The sequence below is a fragment of the Lissotriton vulgaris genome, chromosome 2_1 (genome assembly GCF_964263255.1).
Source record: "Lissotriton vulgaris chromosome 2_1, aLisVul1.2, whole genome shotgun sequence".
In the NCBI taxonomy this organism is placed as follows: domain Eukaryota; kingdom Metazoa; phylum Chordata; class Amphibia; order Caudata; family Salamandridae; genus Lissotriton; species Lissotriton vulgaris.
In genome coordinates, this window is record NC_141687.1 from 145261728 (window position 1) to 145274109 (window position 12382).

At 43.3% G+C, this 12382-nt stretch overlaps 1 protein-coding gene across 1 annotated transcript in view; it reads left to right on the forward strand.

Annotated features, from left to right (window-relative positions):
* The window catches only part of TAF1D (TATA-box binding protein associated factor, RNA polymerase I subunit D), a 146660-nt gene that overhangs the window by 27766 nt on the left and 106512 nt on the right, over positions 1-12382 (forward strand). Inside the window, exon 3 of the mRNA XM_086954588.1 lies at positions 8093-8471. Coding sequence (XP_086810714.1) covers positions 8093-8471 — 379 coding nt within the window. The remainder of the gene's footprint in view (positions 1-8092; positions 8472-12382) is intronic.

Below are 12382 nucleotides of genomic sequence, written 5' to 3' on the forward strand. Positions count from 1 at the left end.
CCAGTTCCATCAACCCATCTTGGTAGTGGTCGTTGTTTTTTATTCAACATCGTCCATAGGCAGTAGTGATTTTTCGGCAATTTGTAATGGAATTTTGTTTTCAAATGATTATGAATATATCCTCTCAGGATTTACTTAACTTTTTGGTGAAACGCTTTTAAGGTTGGAGGGATAAAGTAGAGAAGGACATCCACTATGAATCCTCAAGAACCAAGAGGTCTTCCGCTTAAAAAAACAAAAGTCAGGTTGATAACAGAAACCTACAGACGAAAAGACAGAAGTGAAGGAAAAGTAGGTCCTCCAGTGTTGCAAAAAGGGGTGGTGATGGACGGAGCATCTGAATCAAACACTCATACCCAGTCAAAAGATCTGGGTTTAATCCATCACCGTTCTTTAGCCCACTCTGCCACCCCAGTTCAGACACGGCTATATGCAAACCAGTCCGACCCTGTGCCTCATGGGAACAGTCCAGCCCGAACTGCCAAGCCATGCCTTCCCTGGACCGGAAACAAGCTTCAGAGGAATGGTTTCTGGCATTTCAGATGCTCCGTCCATTACCATCCCCTTTTGTACCGCTTTTGGTCCTCGGAAGCTTGTTTCCGGTCCAGGGAAGGCATGGCTTGGCAGTTCGGGCTGGACTGTTCCCATGAGGCACAGGGTCAGACTGATTTGCATATAGCCATGTCTGAACTGGGGTGGCAGAGTGGGCTAAAGAACGGTGATGGATTAAACCCAGATCTTTTGACTGGGTGTGAGTGTTTGATTGATTCAGATGCTCCGTCCATCACCACCCCCTTTTGTACCGGTCCTCCAGTGTTAGCCATTCTACCCGACCTCAGAACCTCCACAGAGCTAGAGCTCAAAAAAGATGACATATAGGAAAAGTATCTCCTGGTGATAAGAAGGTGTCCCAGCAACCTGCAGTCCATCAATAACTTTCACAATGTCTAGGAAGACTTTGCTGTTAAGGTACTACACCTTTAGGACACTTTTCTGTGTTGAACCATAATCAATCAATCAATCAAAGCATTTATATAGCGCACTACTCACCCAGAGGGTCTCAAGTCGCTAGGGGAGGGGGGTCCGCTACTGCTCGAACAGCCAGGTCTTGAGTTGCTTCCTGAAGGCGAGGTGGTCCTGGGTCAGGCGGAGGTGGGTCGGGGGGAGTTCCATGTCTTGGTGGCGAGGTAGGAGAAGGACCATCCCCCTGTGGTGGCTCTTCGGATGCGGGGGACGGCGGCGAGGGCGTGGCCGGTCGGTCGAAGCTGGCGTTTGGGAGCGTAGAAGTTGAGGCGGCTGTTGAGGTATCCTGGGCCTTAGTTGTGTAGGGCTTTGTGTGCGTGGGTCAGGAGACGGAAGGTAATTCGCTTGTTGACCGGGAGCCAGTGCAGATCTCTCAGGTGTCCGGAGATGTGGCTGCGACGGGGGATGTCCAGGATGAGTCGTACTGAGGCGTTCTGGAGCAGCTGGAGTCTCTTCTGGAGTTTGGCGGTAGCTCCGGCGTAGAGGGAGTTGCCGTAGTCCAGACGGCTGGTGACGAGGGCCTGGGTGACCGTCTTCCTGGTCTCGGTGGGGATCCACCGGAAGATCTTGCGTAGCATGCGCAGGATGTTGAAGCACGACGAGGAGATGGCGTTGACTTGTCTGGTCATGGAGAGGGAGGAGTCCAGGATGAAGCCCAGGTTGCGTGCGTGGTCTGTTGGTTTGGGTGCGCTGCCTAGGGCGGGGGGCCACCAGGAGTCGTCCCAGGCGGAGGGTGAGGATCCCAGGATGAGGACTTCCGTATTGTCCGAGTTCAGTTTCAGGCCACTGTTCTTCATCCATTCGGCTACCTCTTTCATACCTTCGTGAAGGTTGGCTCTGGCGGTGGCGGGGTCGTTGGTGAGGGAGAGGATCAGCTGGGTGTCGTCGGCGTAGGAGATGATGTTGAGGTTGTGCTGGCGTGCGATGTCTGCGAGGGGGCTCATGTAGACGTTGAAGAGGGTTGGACTGAGCGAGGAGCCTTGAGGAACACCGCAGATGACTTCGGTGGCTTCAGATCTGAACGGGGGGAGGCGGACTCTCTGTGTCCTTCCGGCGAGAAAGGAGATGATCCACTCCAGTGCCTTCTCCTGGATTCCGACGTTGCTGAGTCGCTGCACTAGTGTACAGTGGCAGACAGTGTCGAAGGCCGCAGAGAGGTCTAGGAGGATGAGGGCTGATGTTTCTCCGTTGTCAAGCAGTGCTCGGATGTCATCGGTGGCTGCGATCAGGGAGGTCTCGGTGCTGTGGTTGGCTCGGAAGCCAGACTGCGAGAGGTCGAGGGATCCGTTCGTCTCGAGGAAGGCGGCCAGCTGCTTGTTGACGGTCTTCTCGATGACTTTTGCAGGGAACGGGAGCAGCGAGATGGGGCGGTAGTTCTTGAGGTCGGTGGGGTCGGCTGATGGCTTCTTCCATACTTGAACATTGAAGCCGTTGATGTCAAAAGTCTTTAATTCAGCGGGTACTAGTAATCATCACATGATTATTCTCCACCAAGAAAAAGTCATCATCTAAGACCTTCCGTCCAACACCAATCTTTTTCTTGAAAACCTCAATCCCAAATTTTGGTTCTGCAGTTGGTCGAGGGCTCATTCAACCCGCAATGGATACATTCCTTACTCTTGCAACCTCCAAGGGAGTACGACCTTGATCGGTAAAATGGTGCCAGCCTCTTCATAGCCTTTATTTTTGAAGGCGAGAGCCTCACCTGGATTCAGTTTTTATAGTGGCGGCAATGAGAGGCATAACTCAATATAACCTGAGATGGAAAACAAGAGGTTGGACGCCAGGTATATGGGAGAGCTTTCAAAGCCATAAAAGCTGTTGTTGCCTATACATTGCTAGCTCGCTAGGATAGATCGCTTTAGATGGCTACGCAAACATTTTCTGTTGACATGTTGAAGCCTGAGCAGCAAGATTTTTTAAGAAGTATTAGGTGGTATGGTAATATTGGATCATGGGATACCTGCTTCACCGGATTCCTCTGGCTAGAACTGAATGGGATTTGAATGCTCCTGCCAGCTGGAAAGTCTGCACCTTCCCTTTTTCACTTTGCTCTTTGGTCCAGATACATGTGACGAAATGCTGTACATGAAGATGGAAGTGGAAACTTTTTAAGCTTTGAGACTGTATGAAAAATCTCAGTATAGCTCACAAGAGAAAAGGTAGCTCCTCAGAGTGCTGAGCTCCTGCAAAGGTAAAACAAGCCTCCCTTAAAACTAAAAAGGGTGGGAAATTTTTAAGACCGGACATAACCACTTTAAAAAAAATCCTCATTACACATAAATAGAAAATGTAATTGTAGTGTATTCATCAAAACACAAAGTTTTAAAATCCACTTTAGTAGAAAAAAACGCTAGAACACCAATTAAGGCATAGTACACTTGTTGCACAATGGGGCTCGTTCATAATTCTCAACCGCATGTTTGCATGCATTATCCTGTACACAGCATTCCTTTATTCTGGTTTACATAGAGAAATCAGATACCATCGTTTCACACATGAAAGCACTTAAAGCTAGAATTTAAATAAGCTTCTCTCGAAGGCGGTCAATCCAGAATGAATCAGCTTCAACAGCAAAGTCCAGAAGCAGGTTTCTTCACCACAAGCGTCAACTGAGACAGTAATTCCATTAACATAAGCCGTTCCTTTGCAGAGGAAGACAATAGCTATCTGCATGAGAATAAGAAGGGGAATCGGCTGCTCCTGGGAAAGCGGCTTTTCTCTTTCCTCCTCTCTTGACGATCTCTTCAGTAGTAAAAAGCAGCTCCATTTACATTGTATTGTAACATTATCTAACAAACTTTAGCACAAAAAACATAGCAAAAGACATCGCAAAAACTGTACCAAAAGAGAACACAAAAAGTGATGGATGGAATGCTTGAATCAATGTCTGCAACAGTGCAAGAAAAGGCAGATGGATGCTTATGATTCAGCACAATGGCTACCCATTATGAATCCAGACAGATCCTCGACCCATTGCATCCAAATAGTTATCATTCTTCCATCCGAACCATGCAGAAGTAGCAAGCAACAGCTTACTCCAAAAGCAAGGGTGGAATCAGTTCCTTCATGTTAGAAAGGCAATTAAAGTTTTATTTAATTTAAGAATAATTTGCTCGTATTTGAGAAATTGTATTACAGTTCGGTCCAAATATTTGCCTAGAAGCAATTTATCTAATTGATTCTGTTTGATCCAGTTGTATCTTGCATCTTTAATTCTGCAGATAAGACTTCAGTTGAGATGACTGTAAGCCTCAGATCTTAATTAGTGGCAGTTTGTTGTTAACAGAGTGGGGTTCTCCTTGATCAGACAAAACACTAATGTCTGATGATTTTCAACCAATCTCATGTGAGAGGATGTTTTCCATCCGTCTCAGGTTGAGGGCCTTATAATATGGGTTTCTTGACATCCTTCTGTGTTTTTTATGATCGCCGATTGAAATATAGACAGCTAACACTACAATAATTTATTGCTTAAACGAGAAAAAGGAGGTGTAATCCTCAAATCTTTTTACAATAATGGCTCTTTTAAGCCAAAGACTAAACAACTTAAGTGATAGCAGCTCGTAGAGCACGTTGAGAGTAACCTAAGAGTGGTCACTCAACAGGATTAAAGGTCAGTCACAAATAGGAACTTCTTCCTGGAGTTGTGGATTAGATATTCACCACATGGATAGACAGTGTTAAGCCACTTTGCATCTCTTCAATCTGGAAATTATGTCTTTTCTTATTTTCCTCGGATGAATTCAGTCTAGAGTGAACTTACCAGCTTCACTACACTTTTTCATAATTCCCTGTTTTGTCCGCTGTGAGTCAAAAGAAAATATAAATAGGTGATTGTCATCCTAATACCTCTGGCAGGGTGGCATATTTGTTATCTGGAGATGTTAGACCTTGCTTTAATTCCTTCGCCGCTACTTCCGATTTGATAGGATCATCGGTCAATACAGGTAGGTTCATTTCTGTGCCAAAAATGTGAGTGCCTCTGTCTTTGTTTGGACTTTGAGTGGAAGATCTTAGTTATACTCTCTACATACTGATTTGACAGAGGCGCTGTTAGATATTCTTCTGCATCCTGCAAATTTTTGGGGATTATGGAGCAGTTTTGTGGGATTGTGTACTCAAAATTAAATAAATTACCTCCTAACAATGGGATAGTGATAGGTATTTGAGTATGATCCTCTATTTGCAGGGCTAAATGAGTTAAATATAGCAACTCTCAAGGGTTACATAGTGGCTTCATGATTTTTGGGCCCTGCACCATTTCTCACACCTATATGGTATCTTGGTTTACAGCTTACCGGATCTCTCTTTAAAAAGATCCTTTTGTGTTCTTCCTCTGAGTTAACCTCAAACATTTCTCCTTAACTTTAAATTACCTGGGAGGGCATGAAATGTGCAAGCTCTTTCTGTGACACCTCTATCAGCAAGCTCCTCTCAAGTCAAGGGTATCTTAAAGGTTTGCTCTTCTTTTCTGCTGTGCTGTCCTCTGTGTTTCATTCTTTTTACCTTCACAGCCTGCTAAGATTGAGGACTTTAGTCGTAAACTGACCTGAAAGAAGAACTGTACCTCGACACAGTATCCATGAATATAGAGAACGTGGAGACACCTGATTGATGATCTGTTCTTAGTGGGTTACCCTTGAAGAAACCTAGAAAATAATCTCATGAAATAAAACATTTCGCTTTTTGTTGTGCTTGCAATGTTATTACAAAGAACTCAAGAGAAGCCTCTAGAGGGCATGTGGTCCCATATAGTAGCAGGAAAGGGAGCTAATTTGGTGCTCTTCATTAGAGCCCGTATCTTTGACCTTTTGTCTAACTGCAACTTGGTCATCACTTCATAGGTTCACCATACATTACTCTTGAATCTGATATAAGGAGTGAGGCTCCAAAATGCTTTTCAGTATGAAAATGAATGTTCCTGGCAATCTAAGCCCCTACTCTTACCGTTGCACATGTGGGGGTATTTCGGAATTAGGTACCTGGACTGTGGGAAGATATATCCATTAGAACATACTTCAAGATGTAAGGTATTCTAAATAGTGCTTTAAAGAGAATATTCTTGTGTTTAGTTCAGTAAAGTTTGGATTTTTTTGTATTCTCTTATGTAGATGATGCATGTTTTTTCTTGATAAGATTTCAATATCAGTTTCTGCAGGTGACTATCTGAATCGGGAATGGCAACCTTACTTATTTCAGCTCATTTCCAGAACACTATCATTCTTGTGACCATTTCTTTTCAAGGTATTTGCACCATGTACTGACCATGACAATACATAATCATTGATTACCTGTAGTTGTGAAGTATAGAGAACTCAAAACTAAACCTGTGCTTAAGTACCGATGCCTTCAAGGGCCAAAATATGTGGTGGTGTAAATAATAGAGGCAATCTGATGTGGATGTTTCGGAGACATCTATATGTTAACCGGTATTGTGAAGACCTATCCGTGGCAGCACATCAAGGAATCCAAAAGTAAACTATACATAACCCTTGGATTACAACTCCACAGATTTGTTTTGTTTTAATGTTTGTCATGCAGGAAAAAGAATAATGTTGCAATTAACAGCAGTCTGGCACCATCGTTATGAAGCTGAATCCTTCAAGCATTGTGAAAAGTTGGTGACCAAAAGTCTGACCTGAGTCATGCCTTCATGCCGAAGTGTTCATGTTCCTAAAATGCTACAGTCGATCGCGCCTTTCCATTCATGTCTTAAGTTGTATTGTGTTCCAGTTAACTAACTTCTTATCCGATGCTAAGCATGTCTTTTGTGCATGGTAACAGGAGGGCATCTTTACAGGCCTCCATCTCACTCACCCACTGTCCTTGGTGTTGTCATGCGATTGGGGAGTCTGGTTCAGGTTGAGCATTCCAGGGTGGATAGATGGCAACAACACAAGTGAATGGAAGTGTGTTTAGATGGGACTGCCTCGATAACTGTGTTCTAGCCCAGTGGTGGGTATCGAAGACAGTAAAAGGTGAACGAGCAAAGCTATTGAGTAATTTGATATGCAGTGTGATAACTAGAGTAAGAAAACTTTATTAATGATAATCCCAAGTAATAGAGTTTTAAATAAGAAAACTCCTAGTGAGGGATGCAGGAATCATTAGGACATCAAAAAGAGGCCAGTCAGGGCTAGCAGTAAACGGCAGCTACATGGGGGAGTGCTCGGAGTTTTTGGTGGCTAAAAAAATTAAATAAGTAGCAAGGGCTCTTTAGACTAAATACAGATGGTACAAGATTTGATCCCATAGATACAGAAAATACAAAATGATTAAACAATACGATGGCGATCACCAGAGTGATTTGAATGGTGCAGTGAAAGGAAAGTGAGACCGAAAACGATGCTATGCCCAAATAAGAATCAAAGATAACTTTATATAAAGCATAAGGTGGAGAACTATTGACACAAGAAGACCTGACGTTAAAAGGACAACTGCCTACAAAGTCTATATTTCTGGTCTAGAATGCACTCTAATGCAAACCGAATAATGTCAATTGTTATGATACAATATAATAGTGTGATTTAGATGGTTGGAGTAATATTTAGATAGTAACATCTGCAATCCTGTTGTCTTGTTTGAAGTTGAGGTGAAATCCTTGGTCTGTGGCCCTGTGATATTGGTGATAGACATTGAGGCCCAGGGGATTAGTAATTGGTTGTGTATGTATTATGCCTTCTACCCAGTGGTTGTAGAATATCTGTACTTGGTATTTCTTCCTGCAGGACATGGCCAGAATACCCTTCATGGCAGCAGACTGTGTGCCATATCTGAGCTTTGTTCAGTGTATGTGAGCTTCTCTATGTATTGTGTTCCATGCTCTGTTTTGAGAGGAAACATGCTCCAACATGCCAACAGTAGTGTACAAATGTAAGGGTTTTAAGTGTCACCTTGGCTCATTGTGAATGCTGTGCGGTTGCTGCATAGGACCCTCAACCATCTGTTGTACCTAAAATCTCAGTGTAACTCCTCTTCGGAATTGGGGTGCTGCACACCGAAAAAGGTAGAAAACTATCTTCACAATGGAAGGTGTCATCTATTTGCTTCTTTTCTCTTCCTCCAGCGATGACTCCGGAAGTAGTTTGTTTAGAAGCCAGTGCACATTTACACCGACCCGAACAGCAAGAAGGCACAGTCCGGCGACGCCCTCCCTAAAAGCACCCTCCATCGAGTCGCACAAGGACGCCTCTGACTCCTCTTCGGGGCCAGCGCCTAGATTCAATTTACATCAGATCTTTGAGCGCCGAAGGAGACGAAGAAAAAGACGTCAAGGAAAACATGAGGCAAAGAAAATCCGTAGAAAGCTTTTAAAACCTACTTTGCAGCTGCCAAGTGAAGCTATCCCTCTGCCCAGACGACAGAGACGATGGAAGGATGAAACAAGCACATTTCCATTTTTAAACAAAAAAGATTTACCGTTGAAAATGATTTTCACACATGAGGTACGTTTTAAATTAAAGTATAATCACTGTGGTGCAATTAAAAGCTTTCGCTTTATCTCTTTGCTGACAAATTGTGTTTCTATTCCTCACAATTCACTTGAAGGTTGAGGGTCCTATGCAGCAATTCACTTTTCATTTTGCATTGTGTGTTCGCTTGTACTTGATCGTTGATAAAAAGGGATATTGAGCATTTTCATCACCATCTCAAGTGTTTGAAATATAGTTTTTGGACTAAAAAGAAAGTTGCTTCATAACTAATCTTTACAATTGTATTAGAATTTTTTTTATATTGTGAATGCACCTCACATAAGGGTAAACAATATAAAAAGTGTAAATGTATTAATTTGATTTATATTTTCCTAAGAGAAACGCGCTTTTATGAGACTCAGGTTTTGATGCACTTAATGTAGATGCACATGGATGTAGTCATGCAAGTTATTGCCTGTTATCTTCATACATGCTGTGATGTCACTAAAGACCTATTTTCATCTGGCTTATCATACGCTAGCAGGATGAGTTCCATTAAGACATACGTAAGCATGGAACACCAAAATATATCCTATTTCGTCAATAGGGGCCTCCAGACTCATCTGGTGTGCATTTTTCCAGCCCTCCATTCTGCCTTTGATTCCACACCACCCTACACCCACGCCTTTCTGAGGTGTGTTTAATATCCTGACCGACCACTCTTGCGGTAAGAATGTTCCTTGCATTTGACTACCTTTCTAAATTGAGTGACACTTGTTTTTGAGACTCCTGTAATAAGTTGTATCTATTAGTCCCTTGCTCTTGAGCCATACCTTTCTATGGACTCTGTATTATGGGCTGTATTACTATGTCTGATGAATGTAAGGGTGTGGATATCATCTGTTCACCCTCTTTTCTCCTGTTACCCAGGTTTGGCTTGTTGTATATTTCAGGATGTGATGTCTGGTGCAGGCATTGAACCATCTTGGCTGCTTTTGAGGTCGAGCCTGGGCAGCGCATGTGCTGCTCTGCGAGGCATGCTGTATTCAGTTATGGGCTTGAAGCTCATATTTTTCATTGGCTTGTGTCATTTTCCACTGTAAACTGTGGCATTTCATTGAGCGTGCCAAAACTAAAGAAGGAGTGAGAAGTCTTTCACCGTGGTATAACCTTATCTTCCCAAATTCAATATTCAACACATTAAGAAAACAAACTCTCTTCTATATCTAAAAACAGATAGGTCTGAGATAAATGTATGTTGAGCCCCGATGTACCTGGGTGCCGTTACTTACAGATCTTAAACGCACCACATACATGCACTTTCTGATAAACTCAGGGTAATGTTGAAGCATTTCATTGGCCAACAGGATTACTAGTCCCTCCTTAGTACTGCCTTGTCTCATTTTGCAACCTCCTATGGCAACACCCCCTGTTATCTTTGTTGTTATTCTATAGGGTTTAATTACAGCCTCCAAGCACTTTTTTCTCTAATAGCTTTGTCCTGCTGTTGAGGCAGGATACTCTCTCTCCTAACTCTTTGTAAAAACATTTTAATGCACGGGCGCTGGCATTTGCAATGCAACAGGTCTTGCTTTTGCAAGAGTTTAAGCAATTGGCATTGTAAATGACAATGCCTCTTATTTATCTGTTTTAAAAACAACACATAAATAAAGGGCATTGTCATTTATAATGCCAAAAGCTCTAACTCTCATAAATGCGAGAAGTATTGCATTGCAAATTAATGTTTTGGGTGCTGTTGCAGGGTGATCCTCAATGGTTTAGAACAATTGAGGTAATCTGACAAGACAACCTCCTATTTGATTAGATTCAGTACCCTCTCCTCTAGTCTGGTGCTTTGAGGATATTGAGAAGGTGTGGAATATGCAGGAACATGTAGTATCTACACCACTTTTTTGCCATATATACCTATCTTTTTCATTTGTCATCATGAAATTATAATGCATGCAGTAAATGGCACATTTAAACAAAACTATCCGGCTAGCAGCTGTTTTTCAGGAATAAATAGTGATCTGAAACATAGTTTTCTATACGTGCAGCACCAGACCTGTGGCTTACTTCATAACCTGTAAGTTTTGGGAAGGGATGTTGATTGACACAAAGAGCACAGCAGCGTTGCCAGATGGATGTTAGAAAGCTTCCAACCAGGCAGTTTTTCTTAGTAACTTGAATAAAGAGATCCATTCTCTGCCTGGGATGAGCACTGAATGCACAAAAAGGGGAACAAGGAAGGCTGTCGAGAACAGTGAAGCAAGACCTGATCGATCTTGCATTCTGTGGGACTGCATGGTCTCATTTTTACCATTATTCTGATCTGCACCTGAAAGACACAGTTGATGAGAAGAGGTGCTTTGAGGGCAGAAGATGTAATTAAATATATTTTCAATTCCGTAACATCTGCTATTGGTCATCTGTTTTTATCGCTTTTGTCTAATAGATCTTTTTCTTCTGTGGACTATTCATTCTTTGAACTATTCCAAGTGCTAGCGTGGGTCTAAAAATTATACATCATGGTTGGCTGTAGAATGCACTGGGATGGAACCCAACAGTAATGTCCATTTGACATTCACTTCTTCTGGGATACTGCTCACATTCTCTTACAGAGAATAAAATATTTCTTTTTTTGTCAGCCTTGTCCTATTTCATTAGCCCAATCTGGCCGTGTCTGCTGTAAGGGATGGATCTGTACAGTGCCAGGTCTGACCTGGTCCAAGACCGGTGAAAGCACTCAAGGGTGAGTCCAACTGGGAGACACCAAAAATAACCTTGGGTAATACTGTGCATCTCACAGATGGCCTTTCCCTCCATCTACATGACTTGGAGAGCCTCCTATGACTAAACTCCTCCCCTGGCTGGACATCACAGTACATGAATCACCCGCAAAGGCCTCACAAGTTTGAGGGCATGCCTCTGGTGGGGTATCCTTCTACGTAAAGAACGATTTAATGGCAACAACAAAGGTACTATCCCTCATGCATCTATTTATTCCAGTCAAGTTAACCAGGGAATCTACCTTGATGTCACCGCTCTCAATTTTGTGGGATCTCAGCGCTACAAACCCAGACAATATGTGGATAATCGTGGGTGATTTTAAATGCCAACCTGATGATTTGAACAACATTCTAACAGGTTTCCACTATGAGATCTGGGTGTCCAGAGTTTGTGCTGCAACTTTGCTTTCTACACTTCCAGATCTACGAAAGGCGTACACGCCTAAAAGAACTGCATCTACTGTGATGCTCTTGGGTTACACCCGCTGGTGGGTGGAGTAGTGTGCGACCCATGAACTTTTCATTTACAAATGGTTCCCTCGAGCCATTGGGCTGACGAACTCGGACAATGCACCTGCGCGTCGTGAGTGGTACCAGACCTGTTAATATTTGGCAGCCTGCACAGCGAAACCCTGTAAAATGCCTATACTCTGCTGATGAAGGAAAATAATCCTGAAACACCGGTGTCCAGAGTTTGTGCTGCAACTTTGCTTTCTACACTTCCAGATCTACGAAAGGCGTACACGCCTAGAAGAACTGCATCTACCGTGATGCTCTTGGGTTACACCCGCTGGTGGGTGGAGTAGTGTGCGACCCATGAACTTTTCATTTACAAATGGTTCCCTCGAGCCATTGGGCTGACGAGCTCGGTCAACGAACCTGCGCGCCGTGAGTGGTACCAGACCTGTTAATATTTGGCAGCCTGCACAGCGAAACTCTGTAAAATGCCTGATGAAGGAAAATAATCCTGAAACACCGGTGTCCAGAGTTTGTGCTGCAACTTTGCTTTCTACACTTCCAGATCTACGAAAGGCGTACACGCCTAGAAGAACTGCATCTACCGTGATGCTCTTGGGTTACACCCGCTGGTGGGTGGAGTAGTGTGCGACCCATGAACTTTTGATTTTTAATGCCAACCTGATGATTTGAACAACA